General features: G+C 36.0%; 1 protein-coding gene across 2 annotated transcripts in view; it reads right to left on the bottom strand.

Annotated features, from left to right (window-relative positions):
• Window positions 1–26,728, bottom strand: part of ZnT63C (solute carrier family 30 member 1) — a 179,567-nt gene that overhangs the window by 125,375 nt on the left and 27,464 nt on the right. For both annotated transcript variants that reach the window (XM_089108153.1, XM_089108154.1), the window contains exon 3: window positions 23,706–23,830. In XM_089108153.1, the coding sequence (XP_088964279.1) occupies window positions 23,706–23,830 (125 nt within the window). The remainder of the gene's footprint in view (window positions 1–23,705; window positions 23,831–26,728) is intronic.

The following is a 26,728-nucleotide window of genomic DNA, read 5'->3' as shown; positions in this document are numbered from 1 at the left end:
TTCAGCTATAGTTCTGTAGCTTCTATAAGATTATGTTGATAACCTCTCTTTGTTAAGACTGGCTACGGTAATTCTTAACAAATGCTGTTTTTTCTACCACGCCAAAAAATTACGATTAACCGCGAAAATTTGAGCGATTTTTAGCTTGATTTTTGTCTGATAATTCACTATTTTTGTAAATCTTATTCACTTAGTTTTTAAGCTTGTTAAGCGTTTTCATTAAAAAGGGAACGGAAGTCATCCCATTTCATGGTTTGCAACTACATTCCTAGCAGATCACTAAATCCGGTTCTATGCTTTTACCCCCCCCCCCCCCCGGAAAATACCCAAGGAGGGGCTTGTGGTATGGATTTAGTGGAGACCGGCGTTTCCCCCCCCCTCGTGGAAAACATCCCTTGTGGAAAATAAGGCTTTCCAAATTTGAGAATTGAATTTGAGCTTTATTTTTTTTAATTTTAGTGGGAGGAAGGAATTTTGATGCTTGTGTATTATGTGCCACTCACTCATGTTTACGCTGTGTAAAATTCGAGAATATACCGGTTTTTTCGTTAGTTTCTTCGTTACTTTAGAAATATATCTGGGTTAAAAATTTACATATTAGGGGGGCGGGGTAAAGTATAGCGGGACAGAATATATGGAAAATATATAATTTGGGCTAAATATTTGCACATAGGGGGAAAGGGTAAAGTATTTGGCTAGTTTGAAGGTAGAAAACATTCTTTCTAGGTATATGGCCACTAAAAAATTACAGAAGAATAGCGAGGTATCTGGAAATTTTGTTAACTAAAAAAAAAAAAAAAAAAAAAAAAAAAAAAAAAAAAAAAAAAAAAAAAACCAGCATAATGTAAACGTAATGTTTCATTTAAATGTTTGTTCCAAGTGTTAAATGTGTTTTTTTAATGACCTTTTTTCCAAGTATTAAGCACTATTATTTGGTTAATTTGGTGTTTCATTTAAGTGTTTTATTATGATCGCTGATCAAATTTTAGCATTTGTTGCTATACATTATATTTAAGTACTTTGATTATGACAATCATAGGCAGCGCAATCGCGCTGCCTAAGCAAAGAACGATGTTGGCACACTTCATTATTTTTTTGGTTCTAGACCAGGACACTTGGTATGGAAGGAGTTGTCGCAGATAACTTCGAAAAGGGCTCATTCGATTGGAATTTAGAATGGCTATTGCCCTTTTTAATAGTCGAAAGTGATTGGAAGGCAACTAACACCCCTTCCACGCCCACCAATTTCCCCAAACACATCCAATCAAAATATTGAGATAGCCATTTTGTTCAAAGTAGTTGATTTCCAGATAGAAATTATGTTTTTGAGGAAGACACTCCCCCACAGCCCTCAGGGCAAGGGTTGTAAGTTATGCCCTGAGGGCATATAAGATTTTTATAGAAAGCGTTGTCGTAGAAACTTCAAAAAAGGACTCATTTGATTGGAAATTCAAAGGGCTACTGCCCTTTTTAATAGTCGAAAGTAATTGGAAGGCAACTAAACCCCCTCTTACGCCTTTGTTTTCCCCAAACATATCAAATCAAAATTTTCAGATAGTCATTTTGTTCAGCGTAGTTGAAAGTTCTGAAAATTAGGTCTTTGACGATGACCCCCCCCCCCCCCACAACCCTCAAGGCAAGGGTTGTAAGTTATACCCTGGGAGCATATAAGCTTTTCAAAAAAAACGTTGTCGTAGAAACTTCAAAGGGGGCTCATTAGATTGGAAATTGAAATGACTAGTGCCCTTTTTAATAGTCAAAAATGATTGGAAGGCAACTAACACCCCTTCCATGCCCACCATTTATCCAAACACACTCAATCAAAATTTTGAGACAGCTATTTTGTTCAACGTAGTTGAAAGTTCTGGAAATTAGGTCTTTGAGGATTATAAACCCCTCAGAAACCCTCAGGGCAAGGGTTATAAGTTATTCCCTTGGGGCATATAAGGTTTTTATTGAAAGCTGTGCCAAAGAAACTTGAAAAGGGCCAAATTCGATTGAAAATTCAAAGGGATAGTGCCCTTGTTAACAGTCGAAAGTGATTGGAGAGCAACTAACCCCCCTCTCTAGCCCACCTGTTCTCCAAACACATACAATGAAATTTTTAGATAGCCATTTTGTTAGACATAGTTGAAAGTTCTGGAAAATAGATCTTTAAGGATGACACCCCCCCCCCCCAATGCCCTCAGGGCAAGCGTAGTAAGTTATGCCCTGGGGGCATATAAGATTTTTATAGAAAGCGTAGTCGTAGAAACTTCAAAAAAGGCTCATTCGATTGGAAATACAAAGGGCTAGTGCCCTTTTTAATAGTCGAAAGTGATTGGAGGGCAACTAACACCCTCTCACGCCCACCTTTTCCCCCAACGCGTCCAATCAAAATTTTGAGATAGTTATTTTGTTCAACGTAGTTGAAAGTTCTGAAAATTAGGTCTTTGAGGATGACAACCCCCCCCCCCCCACAACCGCCAGGGCAAGGTTTATAAGTCATTCCCTGGGGGCATATAGGCCTAAGGTTTTCACAGAAAGCGTTGTCGTACAAACTTCGAATGGGGCTCATTCGACTGGAGATTGAAAATGCTAGTGCCCTTTTTAATTGTTGAAAGTGATTGGAGGGCAACTAACACCCCTTCCACGTCCACCATTTATCCAAACATATCCAATCAAAATTTTGAGATATTTGTTTTGTTCAACGTTGTTAAAAGTTCTGGAAATTAGGTCTTTGAGGATGATAACCCCCTCAAAGCCCTCAAGGCAAGGGTTATCAGTTATACACTTGGGATATATAAGGTTTTTATTGAAAGCTGTGTCGTAGAAACTTGAAAAGGCTGTCGTAGAAATTCGATTGAAAATTCAAAGGGCTAGTGCCCTTTTTAACAGTCAAAAGTGACTGGAGGGCAACTAACCCCCCTCTCACGCCCACCTGTTCCCCAAACACATACAATCAAAATTTTTAGATAGCCATTTTGTTCAACGTAGTTGAAAGTTCTGGAAATTAGATTTTTAAGGATGACAACCTCCCTCCCACAGCCCTCGGGGCAAGGTTTGTAAGTTATGCCTTGGGGGCATATAAAGTTTTTATGGAAAGCGCTGTCGTAGAAACTTCAAAAAGGGCTTATTCCATTGGAAATTGAAATGGCTAGTGGCCTTTATAATATTCGAAAGTAATTGGAGGGCAACTAACCCCCCTCTCACGCCCACCATTTTCCTAAACACATACAATCAATATTTTGAGATAGCCATTTTTTTTTCAATGTAGTTGAAAGTTCTGGAAATTATTTATTTGACAACCCCCCCCCCACAGTCCTAACGGCAAGGGTCATAAGTTATGCCCTGGGGGCATATGAGCTTTTTATAGAAAGCGTTGCCGTAAATAATAGTTTTTTAATAGTTGAAAGTAATTGGAAGGCAACTAACCCCCCTCTCACGCCTATAATTTCCCCAAACATATCCAATCAAAATTTTTAGATATTCATTTTCTTCAATGTAATTAAAAGTTCGGAAAATTCGGTCTTTTAGGATGAAAACCCCCTCGGAGCCCTCAGGGCAAGGGTTTAAGTTATACTCTGAAGGCGTGTAAAGTTTTTATAGAAAGTGTTGTCGTAGAAACTTCAAACAGGGCTCTATTAATTGTAAATTGAAAGGACTAGTGCCCTTTTTAATACTCTAAAGTGAATGTAGAGCAACTAACCCCCCCCCCCCTCTCACGCAGACCATTTCCTCTAACACATTCGATTAAAATTTGAGATAGCCATTTTGTTTAACTTAGTTGAAAGTTCTAGAAATTATGGTTTTGATGATGACTAACCCCCAAAGCCCTCAGGGCAAGGGTTGTAAGTTATACCCTGGCGGCATATAAGGATTTTATAGAAAGCGTCTTCGTAGAAACTTCAAAAAGGCTCATTAGACTGGAAATTCAAAGGGCTAGTGCCCTTTTTAATAGTCGAAAGTGATTGGAGGGCAACTAACCACCCCTCTCACTAGCACAATTTCCCCAAACCCATCCAATCAAAATTTTTAGATATCAATTGTGTTCAACGTAGTTAAGAATTCTTGAAATTTGGTCTTTGAGGATGATAACCCCCCCCCCCCGGGGTCGTAAGTTATACCCTGGGGGCATATAAGGTTTTTATAGAAAGAGCCGTCATAGAAACTTCAAAAAGAGCTCATTCGATTGGAAACTGAAAGGACCAGTGCCGTTTTAATAGTCGAAAGTGATTTGAGGACAACTAGCCCACCTCTCACGCCCACCCTGGGACATACAAGGTTTTTATAGAAAGAGTTGTCGTAGAAACTTCAAAAAGTGCTCACTCAATTGGCAATTGAAAGGGCTAGTGCCCTTTTTAATAGTCGGAAGTAATCAGAGGTAGAATCGCCCCCCCCCCCCCCAAGCCCATCATTTCTCCAAACATTTTGGATAAGAATTTTGATATGGCCATTTTGTTCAACGTAGTTGAAAAATCAGGAAATTATGTCTTTGACGATGACAACCCTCTCCCTTTCCCCATAGCCCTATTGATAAGAGTCGCAAGTTATGCCCTTGGTGCATATAACGTTTTTATAGAAAGTTTTATCGTAGAAGCTTCAAAAAGGGCTTATCGATTGGAAATTGAGAGGACTAGTGCCTTTTTCATTAGTCGAAAGTGATCAGAGGTCAAATGCCTCCTTCCACGCCTTTCATTTCCTAAAACACTTCCAATCAAAATTTTGATATAGCCATTTTGTTAAGCCTATCAGAAAGGTCAGGAATTTATGTCTTTGAGAATAAAAAAAACCTCAGGACAAGGGTTGTAAGTTGTGCCCTAGGGACATATAGGGTTTTTTTATAGAAAGTGTGGTCATATAAACTTCAAAGGGGGCTTATTAGATTGGTAAAAAGACGCTCTACTGCTCTTTTTAAGAGTCAAAGTGATCAGAGGGCAGGTATCCTCTCATTTAATAGAAATTTTGAGATAGCCATTTTATACAAAATAGTCTTAATATCATATAACAAGGCTTTTGGGGTTGAAAGAAACCCCAGAGATTAGGGGCAAGGGTTGTAAGTTATGCCAAGGGGGTATTAACATTTAAAACACTCCTCCTCAAAAACATAATTTCTATCTGGAAATCAACTACGTTGAACAAAATGGCTATCTCAATATTTTGATTGGATGGTTTGTGGAAATGGTCGGCGTGGAAGGGGTGTTACTTGCCTTCCAATAAATTTCGACTATTAAAAAGGGCACTAGCCATTCCAATTTCCGATCGAATGAGCCCTTTTCGAAGCTTCTGCGACAACTCCTTCCATACCAAGTGCCCTGGTCTAGAAAAAAAAAATAATGCATTGTGCCAACATAGTTCTTTACTTAGGCAGCGCGATTGCGCTGCCTATGATTGTCATAATCAAAGTACTTAAATATAATGTATAGTAACAAATACTAAACTTTAATCAGCGATCATCATAAAACACTTAAATGAACCACCAAATTTATCAAATAATAGTACTTAATAATTGGAAAAAAGGTCATTGAGAAAACAAATTTAACACTTGGAACAAACAATTAAATGAAACATTACATTTACTTTATGCTGGGATTTTTTTTTTTTTTTTTTTTTTTTTAGTTAACAAAATTTCCAGATACCTCGCTATTCTTATGTAATTTTTTAGTGGCCATATACATAGAAGGAATGTTTTCTGACTTCAAACTAGGCAAATACTTTACCCCTTCCCCCTATGTGCAAATATTTAGCCCAAATTATATATTTTCCATATATTCTGTCCCGCTATACATTACCCCCCCACCCCCTAATATGGAAATTTTTAACCCAGATACATTTCTAAAGTAACAAAGAAACTAACAAAAAAAACGGTGTATTCTCGAATTTTACACAGCGTAAACATGAGTGAGTGGCGCATAATACACAAGCATCTTCCTCCCACTAAAATTAAAAAAAATAAAGCTCAAATATAATTCTCAAATTTGGAAAATATATAATTTGGGCTACAGTAGCAACCTACCTATTGATTGAAACGGGACAAGAACCGGGACAAGACTATACAGTGTGGTTTGACGTGCACATTGCAAAAAGCGAGCAGTACGAGCGGGGATTCCCCACTGGTTCCTGAAGTCTAGCTTGTTACATAAGTTTGCTAACATTTGCGAATTGGATCGTATGAAGGTGGAGAAAAAAAGGGTTAAACTGATTATCAGTTAAGGTAACCCCGAAGGGCTTGTTAACTCATGCAATTTGAGACAACATAAATCTATGAAATGGTTAATGATGATAGAATGACATTGTGAGTTGACCTAGCTCCACCTCTCCGATGTGTTCTGTATAATACACAAGTGGTGTTTGAACAGTGTTGTCAATTTAGAATAGGGTCTAACGTTATAGTATACTAAAAAGTTTGATACTAAGAGGGATGTAGATGGCAAGAAAAGATTTATAATAATGAAATACAGAACAAACTTTAGAAATCCTTGCAAATCAAGTAGTAAGGTGTATGTGAATACGAACCATCAAAGATCATAAGCACCAACGACCCTAACCACCAGAGACCTCAACCCCCCAAAGGTCACCTATACCCAAACTCGAACGGCGCCCCCTCCCCTCCAAATTTTCGGACCTCTCCCCCCATTTTTTTGAAGTTTTTTTTTAACTTTCTTTTTTTTAACATGATATATTTTTTTAAACTTTTTTTTCCATGTCTGCGAATAAGATCCCCTGGTCCCCCAAAGGGCCCCCCGAGCCCCCGGCCCCAAAGAACCCCCAACTTTTGTTTACCTCCATTTTTAATACTTTTTTATTTGCGCATTTGAGACACAGAAGGGCCCCCCCCCAACTTTTTGGCTCCCCCTCCCCCAGTAGTGTTTTGTTGTAGTCTACCTTGTCACAGTTACATTCTCTGGATTTTTCAAAGTTCATTTTGGATTTCTTTCGTTGAAATGCAAGAGTTGGAATATTTCAGTAGTGTTTTGTCGTGGTTTACCCTGTCATAGTTACATTCTCTTGATTTTTCAAAGTTCATTTTTGGATTTCTTTCATCGAAATAAAAGAGTTGGAGTATTTCAGTAGTGTTTTGTCGTGGATTACAGTGTCACAGTTACATTCTCTGGATATTTTAAAGTTAATTTTGAATTTCTTTCGTTGAAATGCAAGAGTTGGAGTATTTCAGTAGTGTTTTGTCGTGGTTTACCCAGTCATAGTTACATTCTCTTGATTTTTCGAAGTTCATTTGAATTTCTTTCGTGAAATACAAGAGTTGGAATATTTCAGTAGTGTTTTGTCGTTGTTTATCGTGTCACAGTTACATTCTCTTGATTTTTCAAAGTTCATTTTGGATTTCTTTCGTTGAAATGCAAGAGGTGGAGTATATCACTAGTGTTTTGTTGTGGTTTAACCTGTCATAGTTACATTCTCATGATTTTTCAAAGTTCATTTGAATTTCTTTCGTGAAAAGCAAGAGTTGGAATATTTCAGTAGTGTTTAGCTGTGGTTTACCTTGTCACAGCTACATTCTCTTAATTTTTCAAAGCTCATTTTGAATTTCTTTCGTTGAAATGCAAGAGTTGGAATACTTCAGTAGTGTTTTGTTGGGGTTTACCTTGTCATAGTTACATTCTCTTGATTTTTCAAACTTCATTTTGAATTTTTTACATTGAAATGCAAGAGGTGGAATATTTCAGTAGAGTTTTGTTGTGGTTTACCCTGTCATAGTTACATTCTCTTGATTTTTCAAAGTTCATTTGATTTTCTATCGTGAAATGCAAGAGTTGGAATATTCCAGTAGTGTTTTGCTGTGGTTTACCTTGTCAGAGTTACATTTTCTTGATTTAACATTCTCTTGATTTTTCAAAGTTCATTTGAATTTCTATCGTGAAATGCCAGAGTTGGTATATTTCAGTAGTGTTTTGCTGTGGTTTACCTTGTCAGAGTTACATTTTCTTGATTTTTTAAAGCTCATTTTGAATTTCTTTCGTTGAAGTGCAAGAGTTGGAATATTTCAGTAGTGTTTTGCTATGGTTTACCTTGTCACAGTTACATTCTCTTAATTTTTTAAAGTTCACTTTGAACTTCTTTCTTTGAAATGTAAAAGTTGGAATATTTCAGCAGTCGTTTTTCTTGGTTTACCTTCTCATAATTAAACTTTCTTCACGTTTCAAACTTTACTTTGAATTTTTTACATTGAAATGCAAGAAGTGAAATATTTCACTAGTGTTTTGTTGAGGTTTACCCTGTCATAGTTACATTTTCCTGATTTTTCAAAGTTCATTTTGGATTTTTTCGTTGAAATGCAAGAGTTGGAATATTTCAGAACTGTTTTGTCGTTGTTTACCGTGTCATAGTTACATTCTCTTGATTTTTCAAAGTTAATTTTGAATTTCTTTCGTTGAAATGCAAGAGTTGGAATATTTCAGTAGTGTTTTGTTGTGGTTTATCTTGTCATAGTTACAGAACTGATCGATCGCCTTTCAAAAAAGCCTAAGAAATGTTGACGCTAATTATGTTAGGTGTAATTCTACCAGTGATTTGTTACACTTACTCATGGACGCCAATCGCACGGTTTATTCCTGTTCGTAAACATTCAAAAGTTCTGCTTTACTAAGGTGATTTGTCCCTTGTACGTACCTTAATCGAACTTGTGGTTTCATTAAAGTTCTCATTTTGTATGAGCAAATAAATTAATTGAAGATAAAATAAGACTTCCAGCCTTCTTTTCCGTAACCTCACGGGCTTTCAGAGGGTGATGACGATCATAAGGCAGTAACTGGGACTTGTGTAGTTCATCTGTCTGTTCTCTGAATGCCTCTCGCTAGTCACTTTTTATCACTTTTTTTGGTTGTGAAATAACTAAGTCACTTTTTTCGGGAGCATCGTTGCGGACGACCTCTGTCGTAGAGAGATATGTAACGACTCATTTAAAAGCTATTTAAAAATCTTTAATGTGGTTTTTACAAATTCTACCACAATGTTAACTATTCTGTTGGCTGAATTCGCTATGAATCCTTTGTCTTTAACACGGTCAGCCGACGTTGAGGCCCATAAAAAGATTTTTAAGATGTCGAATGATCATAAAAGGAAGAAATTCATAGAATAGCAAATAATTGGATTTCAAAATTCCTGATGACTATTACTTGATGTACCCCCCTTACCTCCTATTTTTCGAAAATTTTTAGCTTCACAAAACATAGTTTAATGCTCCCACTCTTTACAGTTGAAACTTTAGTTAACTCATCGTTTTATAATAGCCAATTACAAATGTATATGCTGAATAAGGTCGATTAACTGTGCTTTGGGTGATGACATGACCCTCCATAGTACCTGGGAAAAGGGCCGTAAGATACGCAAGTATGATCCTACAAAAGCCAGTAGATTAAATTGGATTAAGAGAACGGTCGTAGTTCCGTTAGTAGAGCTTTAGACTTTAAAGCATCAAACAGTTAGTGGTAACGAACTGTAAGTAAGGATCGACCCGGCTCAATTGCAACCAAAACTCTAGAAGACGGGTTTTTGATACCAATAGATACATCAATAGAATTAGATTTCATTTCTAATTTCAAATATATAACTGTTGTCAAGTTTAGTCTTACACATCAACAGTTAAGCGCCTGAGAAAATTTGGCTGATTTTCAAAAAAAGGGAGAAAGACCCCCTAAAAGTTATAGAACCTTGATGAAAATCACACCATCATATTCAGCGTATCAGAGAACTCTACTGTAGATGTTTCCAGCTCTTATCTACGAAAATGTGGAATATTGCATTTTTTGCCAGAAGAAAGATCACGGGTGCGTGTTTATTTGTTTGTTTGTTTGTTTTTTTTTCCCAAGGGTGATCGTATCGACCCAGTGGTCCTAGAATATTGTGGGACGGGTCATTCGAACGAAAATTAAAAGTTCTAGTGTCGTTTTTAAGTGACTAAAACAATAGAGGGCAACTAGGCCTCTCCCACGCTCATTTTTTTCCTAAAGCCACCCGTTCAAAATTTTGAGATAGCCATTTTGTTCAGCATGGTCGAAAAATATGATAACTATATCTTTGAGGATGACTTAATCCCCTAAAGTCCCCGGGGGGAGGGCTAAAAGTTATAAACTTCACCCAATGTTAACATATAGTATTGGTTATTGGGAAGTATACAGAAGTTTTCAGGAGGGTTTTTTTCTGGTAGTGGAGGTGGGTGGGTCAGGGGTCATTTTGGAGGATCTGTCCATGAAGGAAGTTTTCATGGGGGAAGGGCAATTACCATGAAGGGGGCGCCGGACTTGCCAGCATTATTTATTGGTTATTGGGAAGTATAAAGACATTTTCAGGAAGGATTTTTTTCTGGAGGGGGGGGGCTAGAGGAGGGGGTTACACGGGAGAATCTTTCCGTGGAGGAGGTTTCTTGGGGGTAAGGGACATTTCTATGAAGGGGGCGCCGGATTTCCAAGCATTATTTAAAAAACGCTCAGAAATTAAATTTAAAAAAAACAAGTTTTTTCAACTGAAAGTAAGAAGCAACATTAGAACTTAAAACGAACAGAAATTATAACGTATAGGAGGGGGTTCTCCCCCAAGTCAATACCTCGCTCTTTACGCTACAGTTTTCTTAGTGCTTTCAAAAGAGCTATCTATTCTAATTAAACGGCCTTTGTGATTCAGCGGTTTGTGAATTAAAATTTTTTCAACTTTTAACGTAAAGAGCGTGGTATTGACAAAGAGGAGAACCCCCTCATATACGTAATAACATATACGTAATAAAACAAACAATAAAAAAACAAGCAATACGGCTCAATAGTAATCGAAACTTTTAAAAACGGAATTTTGATGTCAATAAATGTATGAAAAGAATGGGTTTATAATGCTGATGCTAAATATATAAATTTTATTAAGTTTAGTATTGCTCAAAGGCTAATCAAAGGCTACGAGCCTGAGAAAATTTACCCGATTTTTTAAAGAGGGGGGGGGAAAATCCCCTACAAGCGAAAGAATTTTAATGGAAATCACACCGTCAGATTCAGCGTATCAGAAAACCCTATTACATAGGTTTCAAGCTCATATCTGCAAAAATCTGCAACTTTGTATTTTTTGCCAGAAGAAAAATATAAGAATATAGAAGTTCGTTACGTAAGTTAATTTGTAAATTACGTCAGAACCAAATTTAGAAACAGCCATTTAACAAAAGAAAAGTCAATTTTTTATGCAAATTTTGTTTACTTATTCAATGACGGTGAGCCAAAATAAAAGCTGCATTAACTAAAAAACGATCAGAAATTAGATAAAAAAAACAAGTTTTTTAAACTGAAAGTAAGGAGCGCCATTAAAACTTAAAACGTACAGAAATTATTCCTTATATGAAAGGGGCTGTCCCCTCCTCAACGCCTCGCTCTTTACGCAAAAGTTTGACTCTGTCTCACAACTTTATTTTTTTAAACAATAAAAACTTTAGCGTAAAGAGTGAGGCGTTGAGGAGGGGACAGCCCCTTTCATATACGGAATAATTTCTGTACGTTTTAAGTTTTAATGTCGCTCCTTACTTTCGCTTTAAAAAACTTGTTTTTTTTATTTAATAATGAAAAGGGTTCAAGTCCTTATCGATCATTATTTTCAGCTATAGTTCTGTAGCTTCTATATGATTATGTTGAGAACCTGTCTTTGTTCAGACTGACTACGGTAATTCTTAACAAATGCTGTTTTTTCTACCACGCCAAAAAATTACGATTAACCGCGAAAATTTGAGCGATTTTTAGCTTGATTTTTGTCTGATAATTCACTATTTTTGTAAATCATTCACTTAGTTTTTAAGCTTGTTAAGCGTTTTCATTGAAAAGGGAATGGAAGTCAACCCATTTCATGGTTTGCAACTACATTCCTAGCAGATCACTGACCACTAAATCCGGTTCTATGAGTTTACCCCTCCCCCCGGAAAATACCCAAGGAGGGGTTTGTGGTATGGATTTAGTGGTGGCCAGCGTTTACCCCCCCCCCCCTCGTGGAAAATACCTCTTGTGGAAAATAAGGCTTTCCAAATTTGAGAATTGAATTTGAGCTTTATTTTTTTTAATTTTAGTGGGAGGAAGGAATTTTGATGCTTGTGTATTATGTGCCACTCACTCATGTTTACGCTGTGTAAAATTCGAGAATACACCGATTTTTTCGTTAGTTTCTTCGTTACTTTAGAAATATATCTGGGTTAAAAATTTACATATTAGGGGGGGGGGTAAAGTATAGCGGGACAGAATATATGGAAAATATATAATTTGGGCTAAATATTTGCACATAGGGGGAAGGGGTAAAGTATTTGGCTAGTTTGAAGGTAGAAAACAATTCTTTCTAGGTATATGGCCACTAAAAAATTATAGAAGAATAGCGAGGTATCTGGAAATTTTGTTAACTAAAAAAAAAAAAAAAAAAAAAAAAAAAAAAAAAAAAAAATCCAAGCATAATGTAAATGTAATGTTTCATTTAAGTGTTTGTTCCAAATGTTAAATGTGTTTTTTTAATGACCTTTTTTCCAAGTATTAAGCACTATTATTTGGTTAATTTGGTGTTTCATTTAAGTGTTTTATTATGATCGCTGATCAAATTTTAGCATTTGTTGCTATACATTATATTTAAGTACTTTGATTATGACAATCATAGGCAGCGCAATCGCGCTGCCTAAGTAAAGAACGATGTTGGCACACTTCATTATTTTTTTCGTTCTAGATCCGGGCACTTGGTATGGAAGGAGTTGTCGCAGATAACTTCGAAAAGGGCTCATTCGACTGGAAATTGGAATTGTTAGTGCCCTTTTTAATAGTCGAAAGTGATTGGAAGGCAACTAACACCCCTTCCACGCCCACCATTTCCTCAAACACATTCAACCAAAATTTTGATATAGCCATTTTGTTCAAAGTAGTTGATTTCCAGATAGAAATTATGTCTTTGAGGAAGACACTCCCCCCACAGCCCTCAGGGCAAGGATTCTAAGTTATGCCCTGAGGGCATATAAGATTTTTATAGAAAGCGTTGTCGTAGAAACTTCAAAAAAGGACTCATTAGTAGTATTGGTACAATTAAAGGTACGAGACAAGTAGGAAATTACTGTGTACAATTAAAGGTACGAGACAGGTAGGAAATTACTGTGTACAATTAAAGGTACGAGACAGGTAGGAAATTACTACAGTACAATGACCAGATTCAGCCTACAATGAAAATTCGTGCTGTTCACGAAACCATGGGATTGGAGTTAAATATCATGTTTTCTGATAGAGTCATGGCCGTTCACATATCTAATGTTAAACATGATTCTTCATTATGGTATGATTATAGGCAATGACCGAAATGAAAATGGTAAACCATCTGAGAGAATGCTAACTCCTATTTAGAGATACATAATTTTTTTTTTATTTGGGTGATTCTAAACTGTGTTCGGTATAATACACAACTACCATTTGAACAGTGTTGTTAGGTCCCCTACCCCAACCCCAAGAACCCCCTCCCTCCCAACTCCTGCCCCTAAACCCCGCCCCCTCCCCAACCCTCTGATAACCTCCCCCTCAAACCACCCTCCCTCCGACCCCCCCCACTTTTTTTCCGTTTTTTAACTATGTATTACATCTCTTAGAATGTCATGATCCATACTTAAAACACAAAAAATTCACATTTAATATTTTCCAACTTCAAAATGGGAATGATATAGATGTGTGTGTCGCGACTTTTACTATTAGAGAAATAATGTTTATAGTGACCACTTTTTTTTACATCTCTTAGAATGTCATGATCCATACCTTAAACGCAAGAAAATCACATTTAATATCTTCCAACTTCAAAATAGGAATGATATAGATGTGTGTCGTGACTTTTACTATTAGAAAAATAAGTATTACTTAAACAAAAATTACTATTAGTTTTTTTTTAACTTTTTTTTTCAACTTTTTTTTTACATCTCTAAATCATATCAGAAAAATAGAATGACACTTTTGATTTAAATTTTAAAAACATATTCTTGTGCATACTATTGATGAGGACTGATGGTTCTCATTCAATATTTTTTCATGAAAAACAAACTATTTTTTTAGGATTTCCCAGAGCTCCCCCTACCCGTTAAGAAAACAAGGAGGGCGAAGCGACAACTAAACTAAACTATAAACTCTAACTAAAACTCTAAGATAAGACTCTAAGCTACAACTCTAAACTCTAAACTAAAACTAAACTACAACTCTAAGATAAGATTCTGAGAGAGCTCCCCGGGCCCCACCAGGGCCCCAAAGGGCCCCCAAACTTTTTGGCCCCCCATATTTTAATATTTTTTTATTTGCACATTTGAGACACAGAAGGGTCCCCCTCAATCTCAACTTTTTGGCTCCCCCCCCCCCCCCGACCGAATATATCTTTTCAGAACAAGTTCTTTACGTAATGTCCTTCCAAAACCAATTTTACAAGTTGAACTACTCATCTTTTTTACCCAAAACTTTACTTTACGACTTTTTCCATACCCCAACACCAAGCAATACATTAAAAGGACTTTATTATATTTTTTCAGAACAAGTTCTTTACGTAATGTCCCTAAACCAATTTTACAAGTTGAAGTATTCATCCTTTTCACCCACAACTTTACTTTACGACTTTTTGCATACCCCAACACCAAGCAATACATTTCAAAGGCTTTATTATATTTTTTCAGAACAAGTTCATTACGTAATGTCCCTCCTAAACCAATTTTACAAGTTGAACTACTCATCTTTTTCACCCGTAACTTTACATTACGACATTTTTAAATACCCCAACATCAAGCAATACTTTACAAAAGGCTTAATTATATTTTTCAGAACAAGTTATTTATGTAATGTCATCCCTAAACCAATTTTACAACTTGAACTACGCATCTTTTTCACCCGCAACTTTACTTTATACAATACTTTTCAAAGGTATTTCAGAACAAGTTCTTTTCTTAATGTCCCTCCTAAGGTATTCAAAAAGCCATATAGTAAAGTTGTGGGTGAAAAGAATGAGTACTTCAAGTTGTAAAATTGGTTTAAGATGGACATTGAGAAAAGAACTTGTTCTGAAAAGACATAAAAGCCTTTTGAAAGTATTGCTTGGTATTGGAGTATTTCAAAAAGCTGTAAAGTAAAGTTGTGGGCGAAAAGGATGAGTAGTTCAACTTGTAAATGGGTTTTGGAGAGACATTAAGAAAAGAACTTGTTCTGAAAAAATATTAAAGTCTTTTGAAAGTATTGCTTGGTGTTCAGGTATTCAAAAAGCTGTGAAGTAGAGTTGTGGGTGAAAAGGCTGAGTACGTCCACATGTAAAATGGGTTTAGGAGGGACATTAAGAAATGAACTTGTTCTGAAATGCCTTTGAAAAGTATTGCTTGGTGTTGGGGTATTCAAAAAAGCTGTAAAGTAAAGTTGTGGGTGAAAAGGATGGGTACTTCAACTTGTAAAATGGGTTTAAGATGGACATTAAGAGAAAAACTTGTTCTGAAATACCTTTTGAAAAGTATTGCTTGGTGCTGGGGAATTCAAAAAGCTGTAAAGTAAAGTTGTGGGTGAAAAAGATGGGTACTTAAACTTGTAAATGGGTTTAGGATGGACATTAAGAAAAGAACTTGTTCTGAAATACCATTTGAAAACCATTGCTTGGTGTTTGGGTATTCAAAAAGCTGTAAAGTAAAGTTGTGGGTGATAAGCATGGGTACTTCAACTTGTAAAATGGGTTTAGGAGGGACATTAAGAAGAGAACTTGTTCTGAAATGCCCTTGAAAGGTATTACTTGGTGTTGAGGTATTCAAAAAGCTGTAAAGTAAAGTTGTGGATGAAAAGGATGGGTCCCTAAACTTGTAAAATGGGTTTAGGAGGGACATTAAGAAAAGAACTTGTTCTGAAATGCCTTTTGAAAAGTATTGCTTGGTTTTGGGGCATTGGAAAAGCTGTAAAGTAAAGTTGTGGGTGAAAAAGATGAGTACTCCAAGTTGTAACATTGGTTCAGGGGGGACATTAAGAAAAGAACTTGCTCTGAAATACCTTTGAAAAGTATTCATTGGTGTTGGGGTATTCAAAATGCAGTAAAGTAAAGTTGTGGGTGAAAAAGATGGGTAGTCCAACTTGTAAAATGGGTTTAGGATGGACATTAAGAAAAGAACTTGTTCTGAAATGCCTTTTGAAAAGTATTGCTTGGTTTTGAGGCATTCAAAAAGCTAAAAAGTAAAGTTGTGGGTGAAAAGATTGGTACTTCAACTTGTAAAATTGGTTTAGGAGGGACATTACGTACAGAAGTTGTTCTGAAATGATGGAATAGCTGAATTGCTTGGTGTTGGGATGTGCAAAAAGCCGTAAAGTAAAGTTGTGGGTGAAAAAGATGAGTACTTCAACTTGTAAAATTGGTTTAGGGAGGACATTAAGAAAAGAACTTTTTCTGAAGAGATATAAAAAGCCTTTTGAAAGTATTGCTTGGTGTTGTGGTATTCAAAAAGGCATAAAGTAAAGTTGTGTGTGAAAAAGATGAGTACTTCAACTTGTAAAATTGGTTTAGGGAGGATATTAAGAAAAAAACCTGTTCTGAAATGTCTTTTGAAAGTATTGGTTGATGTTGGGACATTCAAAAAGCCATAAAGAAAAGTTGCGGGTGAAGAAGATGATTACTTCAACTTGTAAAATTGGTTTAGGAGGGACATTACGTAAAGAACTTGTTCTGAAATTCCTTCTGAAAAGTTTTGCTTGATGTTTGGGTATTCAAAAAGTCATAAAGTAAAGTTGAGGCATTCAAAAAGCTGTAAAGTTGTGGGTGAAAAAGATTGGTACTTCAACTTGTAAAATTTGTTTAGGAGGGACATTACGTACAAAAGTTGTTCTGAAATGATGGAATAGCTGAATTGCTTGGTGTTGGGATGTGCAAAAAGCCGTAAAGTTGTGGGTGAAAAAGATGAGTACTTCAACTTGTTAAATTGGTTTAGGGAGGACATTAAGAAAAGAAATTTTTCTGAAGAGATATAAAAACCCTTTTGAAAATATTGCTTGGTGTTGTGGTATTCAAAAAAGCATAAAGTAAAGTTGTGTGTGAAAAAGATGAGTACTTCAACTTGTAAAATTAGTTTAGGAGGGAAATTACGTACAGAACTTGTTCTGAAAAAATATAATGAAGCCTTTGAAAAGTATTGCTTGATGTTGGGTAAGCTCAAAGCCGTAAAGAAAAGTTGCAGGTGAAGAAGATGAGTACCTCAACTTGTAAAATTGGTTTAGGAGGGACATTACGTAAAGAACTTGTTCTGAAATTCCTTTTGAAAAGTATTGCTTGATGTTGGGGCATTCAAAAAATCCTAAAGTAAAGTTGCGGGTGAAAAAGATGCGTAGTTCAAGTTGTAAAATTGGTTTAGGGATGACATTACATAAATAACTTGTTCTGAAAAATATAATAAAGCCTTTTGAAAAGTATTGCTTGATGTTGGGGTATGTAAAAATGTCGTAATGTAAAGTTGCGGGTGAAAAAGATGAGTTGCTCAAATTGTAAAATTAGTTTAGGAGGGACATTACGTAAAGAACTTGTTCTGAATAAATATAATAAAGCCTTTTGAATGTATTGCTTGGTGTTGGGGTATGGAAAAAGTCGTAAAGCAAAGTTTTGGGTGAAAAATCTGAGTAGTTCAACTTGTAAAATTGGTTTTGGAAGGACATTACGTAAAGAACTTGTTCTGAAAAGATATATTCGGTCGGGGGGGGGGGGAGCCAAAAAGTTGAGATTGAGGGGGACCCTTCTGTGTCTCAAATTCGCAAATAAAAAAGTATTAAAATATGGGGGCAAAAAAGTTGGGGGCCCTTTGGGGCCCTGGTGGGGCCCTGGGAGCTCTCTTAGAGTCTTATCTTAGAGTTGTAGTTTAGTTTTAGTTAAGAGTTTTAGTTTAGAGTTTAGAGTTGTAGCTTAGAGTCTTATCTTAGAGTTTTAGTTAGAGTTTATAGTTTAGTTTCGTTGTCGCTTCACCCCTCCTTGTCTTCTTAACGGGTAGGGGGAGCTCTGGGAAATCCTATAAAAAAATAGTTTGTTTTTCATGATAAAAATCTTGAAAGAGAATCATCATTCCTCATCAATAGTATACACAAGAATATGTTTTAAAATTTAAATCAAAAGTGTCATTCTATTTTTCTGATATGTTTTAGAGATGTAAAAAAAGTTGAAAAAAAACTGTCAAAAAAAAGTGGTCACTACAAACATGATTTTTCTAATAGTAAAAGTCGCGACATACACATCTATATCATTCCCATTTTGAAGTTGGAAAATATTAAATGGGAATTTTTTTGTTTTTTAAGTATGGATCATGACATTCTGAGATGTAAAAAAAGTTAAAAAAAACGGCAAAAAAAAAGAAAAGAAAAAAAAAGTGGTCACTTCAAACATTATTTCTCTAATAGTAAAGTCGCGACACACACATCTATATCATTCCCATTTTGAAGTTGGAAAATATTAAATGTGAATTTTTTGTGTTTTAAGTATGGACCATGACATTCTAAGAGATGTAAAAAAAAAATTTAAAAAACGGCAAAAAAAGTGGGGGGGGGGGTCGGAAGGAGCGGGTTTTGAGGGGGGGGAGTTAGCAGGGGGTTGTGGAGGGTGGAGGGGTATAGGGGCAGGAGTTGGGGGAGGGGCAAAAAGTTGGGGGAGGGGGTCCTTGGGGTTAGAGTAGGGGATCTAACAACATTTTTCAAATGGTAGTTGTGTATTATACCGAACATAGTTGAGAATCACCCAAATAAAAAAAAAATATATGCATCTCTGAATAAGAGTTAGCATTCCCTCAGATGGTTTACCATTTTCATTTCTGTCAACGCCTATAATCATACCATAATGAAGAATCATGTTTAACATTAGATATGTGAACGGCCGTGACTCTTTCAGAAAACATGTTATTTAACACCAAAACCATGGTTTCGTGAACAGCACAAATTTTCATTGTAGGCTGAATCTGGTCATTGTGCTGCAGTACTTCCTACCTTTCTCGTACCTTTAATTGTGCACAGTAATTTCATACCTGTCTCGTACCTTTAATTGTACACAGTAATTTCCTATCTGTCTCGTACCTTTAATTGTACCAATACTACTCTCATTTGATTGGAAATTCAAAGGGCTACTGCCCATTTTAATAGTCGAAAGTAATTGGAAGGCAACTAAACCCCCTCTGACGCCCGCCTTTTCCCCAAACATATCAAATCAAAATTTTCAGATAGTCATTTTGTTCAGCGTAGTTGAAAGTTCTGAAAATTAGGTCTTTGAGGATGACAACCCCCTCCCTCCACAACCCTCAAGGCAAGGGTTGTAAGTTATACCCTGGGAGCATATAAGCTTTTCAAAAAAAGCGTTTTCGTAGAAACTTCAAAGGAAGCTCATTTGATTGGAAATTGAAATGACTAGTGCCCTTTTTAATAGTCAAAAGTGATTGGAAGGCAAATAACACCCCTTCTATGCCCACCATTTATCCAAATACATCCAATAAAAAATTTGAGATAGCCATTTTATTCAACGTAGTTGAAAGTTCTGGAAATTGGGTCTTTGAGTATGATAAAACCCTCAGAAACCCTCAGGGCAAGGGTTATAAGTTATACCCTTGGGGCATATAAGGTTTTTATTGAAAGCTGTACCAAAGAAACTTGAAAAAGGCCGAATTCGATTGAAAATTTAAAGGACTAGTGCCCTTTTTAACAGTCGAAAGTGATTGGAGAGCAACTAACCCCCCTCTCACGCCCACCTGTTCTCCAAACACATACAATGAAATTTTTAGATAGCCATTTTGTTCAACATAGTTGAAAGTTCTGGAAAATAGATCTTTAAGGATGACACCCCCCCCCCCAATGCCCTCAGGGCAAGGGTAGTAAGTTATGCCCTGTGGCATATAAGATTTTTATAGAAAGCGTTGTCGCAGAAACTTCAAAAAAGGCTCATTCGATTGGAAATTCAAAGGGCCAATGCCCTTTTTAATAGTCGAAAGTGATTGGAGGGCAACTAACACCCTCTCACGCCCACCTTTTCCCCCAACGCGTCCAATCAAAATTTTGAGATAGTTATTTTGTTCAACGTAGTTGAAAGTTCTGAAAATTAGGTCTTTGAGGACGACAACCCCCCCCCCCCCCACAACCCTCAGGGCAAGGGTTGTAAGTTATAGCCTGGGGGCATATAAGGATTTCATAGAAAGTGTTGTCATAGAAACTTCAAATGGGGCTCATTCGATTGGAAATTGAAATGGCTAGTGCCCTTTTTAATAGTCGAAAGTGATTGGAAGGCACCTAACACCCCTTCCAGGCCCACCATTTATCCAAATATATCCAATCAAAATTTTGAGATAGCCGTTTAGTTCAACGTTGTTAACAGTTCTGGAAATTAGGTCTTTCAGAATGATAACCCCCTCAAAGCCCTCAAGGCGAGGGTTATAAGTTATACACTTGGGATATATAAGGTTTTTATGAAAGCTGTGTCGTAGAAACTTGAAAAGGTTGTCGTAGAAATTCGATTGAAAATTCAAAGGGCTAGTGCCCTTTTTAACAGTCAAAAGTGACTGGAGGGCAACTAACCCCCCTCTCACGCCCACCTGTTCCCCAAACACATACAGTCAAAATTTTTAGATAGCCATTTTGTTCAACGTAGTTGAAAGTTCTGGAAATTTGTTCTTTGAGGATGACAACCTCCCTCCCACAGCCCTAAGGGCAAGGGTTGTAAGTTATGCCTTGGGGGCATATAAAGTTTTTAGGGAAAGCACTGTCGTAGAAACTTCAAAAAGGGCTTATTCCATTGGAAATTGAAATGGCTAGTGGCCTTTATAATATTCGAAAGTAATTGGAGGGTAACTAACCCCCCTCTCACGGCCACCGTTTTCCCAAACACGTATAATCAATATTTTGAGATAGCCATTTTTTTCAACGTAGTTGAAAGTTCTGGAAATTATTTATTTGACAACCCCCCCCCCCCACCGTCCTAAGGGCAAGGGTTGTAAGTTATGCCCTGGGGGCAAATGAGGTTTTTATAGAAAGCGTTGCCGTAAAACTTTTTTATAGAAAGCGTTGTCGTAAAACTTCAAAAAGGGCTCATTCGATTGATAATTGAAAGGGCTAGTGCCTTTTTTAATAGTTGATTGGAAGGCAACTAACCCCCCTCTCACGCCCATAATTTCCCCAAACACATGCAATCAAAATTTTTAGATATTCGTTTTCTTCAACGTAGTTAAAAGTTCGGAAAATTCGGTCTTTTAGGATGACAACCCCCTCAGAACCCTCGGGGCAAGGGTTTTAAGTTATAGCCTACCCTGGGGGCATATAAAGTTTTTATAGAAAGTGTTGTCGTAGAAACTTCAAAAAAGGCTCTATGGATTGGAAATTGAAAGGGCCAGTGACCTTTTTAATAGTCGAAAGTGAATAGAGAGCAACTACCCCCCCCCCCTCTCCGCACACCATTTCCCCAAACACATTCAATTAAGATTTGAGGTAGCCATTTTGTTCAACTTAGTTGAAAGTTCTAGAAATTATGGTTTTGATGATCACTAACCCCCAAACCCCTCAGGGCAAGGGTTGTAAGTTATGCCCTGTGGGCATATAAGGTTTTTATAGAAAGGGTTTTCGTAGAAACTTCAAAAAAACTCATTTGATTGAAAATTGAAAGGGCTAGTGCCCTTTTTAATAGTCGAAAGTGATTGGAGGGCAACTAACCACCCCTCTCACAAGCACAATTTCCCCAAACACATCTAATCAAAATCTTGAGATATCTATTTTGTTCAACGTAGTTGAAATTTCTTGAAATTAGGTCTCTGAAAATGATAACCCCCCCCCCCCGGGGTGGTAAGTTATACCTTGGGGGCATATAAGGTTTTTATAGAAACAGCCGTCATAGAAACTTCAAAAAGAGCTCATTCGATTGGAAATTGAAAGGGCCAGTGCCCTTTTCAATAGTCGAAAATGACTGAAGGACAACTAACCCACCTCTCACGCCCACCCTGGGACAGGTAAGGTTTTTATGGAAAGCTTTGTCATAGAAACTTCAAAATGGGCTCATTCGATTGGATATCGATATGGGTAGTTCCCTTTTTAATAGCAAAACTGATTGGATAGCAACTAACCTCCCTCTCACCCCCACCCTTTTCCCAAATACATCCAATCAAAACTCCGAGATAACCATTTTGTTCAACGTAGTTGAAAATTATGCCCTGGGGCCATATAAGTTTTTTAGATAGTGTTGTCGCAGAAACTTCAAAAAGGGTTCACTCAATTGGCAATTGAAAGGGTTAGTGCCGTTTTTAATAGTCGAAAGTAATCAGAGGGAGAATCGCCGCCCCCCGCCCATCATTTCTCCAAACATTTCGGATAAGAATTTTGATATGGCCATTTTGTTCAACGTAGTTGAAAAATCTGGATATTCTGTCTTTGAGGATGACAACCCTCCCCCCATAGCCCTCATGACAAGGGTCGTAAGTTATGCCCTTGGTGCATATAACGTTTTTATAGAAAGTTTTATCGTAGAAGCTTCAAAAAGGGCTTATCGATTGGAAATTGAGAGGAACAGTGCCTTTTTCATTAGTCGAAAGTAATCAGAGGTCAAATGTCTCCTTCCACGCCTTTCATTTCCTAAAACACTTCCAATCAAAATTTTCATATAGCCATTTTGTTAAGCCTATCAGAAAGGTCTGGAAATTATGTCTGAGAATAAAAAAAAAACCTCAGGACAAGGGTTGTAAGTTGTGCCCTGGGGACATATAGTTGTTTTTTTTATAGAAAGTGTGGTCATATAAACTTCAAAGGGGGCTTATTAGATTGGTAATCAGACGCTCTACTGCTCTTTTTAAGAGTCAAAGTGATCAGAGGGCAGGTATCCTCTCATTTAATATAAGTTTTGAGATAGCCATTCTATTCAAAATAGTTTAAGTATTCTAAAACAAGGCTTTAGGGGTTGAAACACACCCCACATATTAGAGACAAGGGTTTTAAACTAGTTCCAGTGTATGTTAAAAGTTTTTTATGGAAAGGGTGGCTGCTGAATTTCAGAAGTGCCTCAATTTTTCCCTCTGAACAAGACTAGGGCAGCATAAAACGAAAAGAGACTAATCAAAAAAAACTTTTTGCACAAAATATCTTTTTCAAAAAAAAGTAAAGAATTTCATCGAACAAAAATGAACAAAAAAAGAATCAAATAATCTACCAAGCATACAACTACCACAAACCAATATCAATAAATCAATGAAACCCAAAACAAACAGAAATTACAATAAGTCAAACTCAGCACGAGCAGAAATTAATCTGAGTAGGGTTCTAAACCCTATGCTTTCTAAGACCCAGAATATAAATTGTACTTTACTGAAAAAAGATTATTTTGAATGTTTTCACATTTAACTTTAAGAAAACAAAAATTAATTAAGATTTTAAGGAATAAATATCAGCATATGTATATTAAACTGACAATGCACATTTTTTCAGTAAAGTACAAATTATATTCTGGCTTTTAGAGAGCATAGGGTTTAGAACCCTACTCAGATTAATTTCGGCTCATTTTTAGTTTGACTCATTTTAATTTCTGTTTGTTTTGGGTTTCATTTATTTATTGATACTGATTCGTGGTAGTTGTATGCTAGGTAGATTATTTGATTCTATTTTTGTTCATTTTTGGTTTAATGGAGTTATTTACTTTTTTTTAAAACTTATTTTGTGCAAAAAGTTTTTTGATTAATAATAATAAAAGAAAACACAATGCATTACCACTATCAGTTATCTAACTCAATCAAATAATAAGTCTGTACTAACCTTTTAACTGATTCCACAAGAATTGAGAAACACAGGGCAATCAAAAACACGGAATTGATCAAAGCCCCTAGAACTTCTGCACGTGCCCAGCCAAATGTATTCTTTGCCCAAGGTTTTGGAGACATCTTTCAAATAAATAAACAGGGTAAAAAATTAGGCAACCATAAATCCGTCAAGATAACATTTTGTTTTGTTATCCTTGTATTCCTTGTCGTTATAAGTGACGACAAAATAAATACATTATTGTGTATGCATTATTTAATTTAATTTTATTTTAATTTAATATTATTTAATTTGAACCGTTCTGAAACCCCTGATAAGAGTAAATCTGGGTGATTCTTATGTTTTACTACTACAGGAGCTTGCGTACCTTGGTTTGCCTATTGGTACATATCTAAATTCAACTCGGGAATTACTTATTGCCCAAACCGTACCTAAGATCCGTAATGCGTATGCTGGTGCAGTTGGATCACAGCTGAAATTTGGCAAACGTCACCTTGTAAAAGTATATAATCCTGTTTCTCTCCCTCATGTTCTATACCTGGTTCCTTCCTGGGACATTTTTAACTAATCGGATAAAATAGAAATCAGGAGGGCCTATTTTAAATATTTAAAGTTTCTTATACAGGTTCCTCCTTGGACTAGGAATGGTGGACTGCGGGAGAGATACAACTTGACAGATCCTCTTGATACTGCAGATAAGCTTTTTTCCAAGACTACAGTTTATCCGTCAAATCACCCTTGGATGGATTTTTGTTTTAATGCTATTTTCCTTTTTTATTTATTTATTATTTTTTTTTGCTGGGTTACTATTATTTTTTTATATTGTATTATTTATTTGTATGATACATTTAAAGAGGTTTACAACCTTTGGAGTGGCTTAATTTTCATAATAGTTTGGTTTATTGAGTGTCAATTTGCACATATTTGCTCCTGTTTTTGTATGTTTTTTTGTCTTTCATTTTCTTTCTTTTTATTATACCCCACAGTCAGGCTTTGTATTTTTGATGGGTTATAAAATATATATATATATATATATATATATATATATATATAATATATATATATATATATATATATATATATATATATATATATATATATATATATATATATATATATATAATATATATATATATAAATATATATATATATATATATATATATATATATATATATATATATATATATATATATATATATATATATATATATATATATATGTATATATATCTTTTTTTAAAAGACTTTCATAGGCTTTTTTGCTCGATGAATTAGTGTAAATGCAAGTGAAACCTGCACCCAAGTAAAAATCAAGAATGCCTTCCTGAGTCGGAAGTCCTTTGAATTTTCTATTGTTTAGTTTTGTAAATGAACAAAAAAACACTAATATAAGAAATAAAATATGAATAATTGACACGGAACTGTTTCAGGCCAGGCATAGAATCGATGATGCCTTTGGATTCGTCTCCCGCCCTGCCTAACACAAAACTTCTTGATCTATGGGCCTACCGGGTGTTACATCACCAGACTCCCTGGAATTTAAGCATTAGATTTGAGCAATAGCCCCAAAGAGGTATTAGAAAGCGCAACTAATATAAGGAAGGATTGTCAGTATAGTTGATATTGGTGTGAGAATAGAATTCAAGGAGTGAGAACAGTTTGACAATACTCGTTTATTTATTTGGCAAGATATATATTTGCAATGATAAGTGGAACGTCTACACTATTTGAAGTTGATAGAGGAGCTGGTAGCAGTAGCAGCAATGATACAAGAGCACCAAACATTGCGGCAGAAATCACAAGAGGATCTCGACTTTGTCTTGAATGGGAAGAAGTATATGTAAGATATGTGTTATCTTTGAGTAAATTTAAATTGGAGGACCAATTATGCTTCGCTGCAAAAGTTGATATAGCACATAACCATAAACTTCAAAGCGCTTTAAATGCAATAGTGAAGTACATAGAAGACAATAAATTATAACGGTAATTATATATGTCTAATATATTATTGTTGTAATTATGCTCACACACACAATAAAATTGATCTGAAATCGAAAATAACCCCTTTCTTTTTGTTAGATTTTTTTAAAGTAGGTTATCGAATATTCTTGATGTAGAGCGAATCATGGTTAGCCTAGAGTCAGCAGTGAGAGTATTAGGATTGAGAAATGAATGAATTTGAGAAAGAGAGAATTAAGTCAATCTTGTGATTATGGAAAAATTTTTGATTCCAGATGACGATTTTCTTGATCTATCTCTTCAACAGAAGATATTTTCTCAGGGAACACTTGACAATATAATGAGGAAGGATTCTCCCCCGTTGGACTATTGTATGAAGCTTTTACGACGTGACTCAAATACTTTTACTCAATTTATTGATATATTAATTGAAACAAAGCAGAATAATGTCGTGGATATACTTTTGAAAACATTGCCATAGATACTATGTAGATGAGTCCCTTCAAAACAGGTTATGTAAGGTCACAGAGTTACTCCTTTCTCTCCAATCCCCCCTCTGAATTTATCGAACATGGATCAGTTTCTTTTTAGCCGTGAAAGAGTTGACAACAGAAACCAAAAAATGTTCTATACATATCCACTATGTATGTATACTCTTGGCAGTTGGGCATCATGTGAGAATTGTACAATTATTGATGAGTATAATGAAAAGTGCAAATTATGCAATCCGTGTAAATTACATAGAGGATATACAGGACAGATTAAAGGCTGTAATCCATGTCTTGAGGAGATTTGTGACTCTCGCCCTAGAGAGCAACTATGCTCCAATTGTCACTTTGACAAATGTGATCAGTGAGAAAGTACTTATCCTGGTATGATTGAAAAGAACCCTAAACGAGATTTTAGTTTGTTTCTACAAGATTGGTATCATCGTAGTTTTAAATAATTTTGGGAAGAAGAATTAGGTCTATGATTCAACTGATGGGGTAACAAGACAACCGTGGAATAACCCTCCTGTCAGTTCCAGGAAAACTTTTCTCAGTGGTCCAGCTCGACCGCTG

Source organism: Artemia sp. Qi Xiang Cuo, chromosome 2 (genome assembly GCF_049724085.1).
Source record: "Artemia sp. Qi Xiang Cuo chromosome 2, ASM4972408v1, whole genome shotgun sequence".
NCBI classification, from domain to species: domain Eukaryota; kingdom Metazoa; phylum Arthropoda; class Branchiopoda; order Anostraca; family Artemiidae; genus Artemia; species Artemia sp. Qi Xiang Cuo.
The sequence above is the reverse complement of the archived record's forward strand: the minus strand, read 5'-3'. Positions and strand labels throughout refer to the sequence as shown.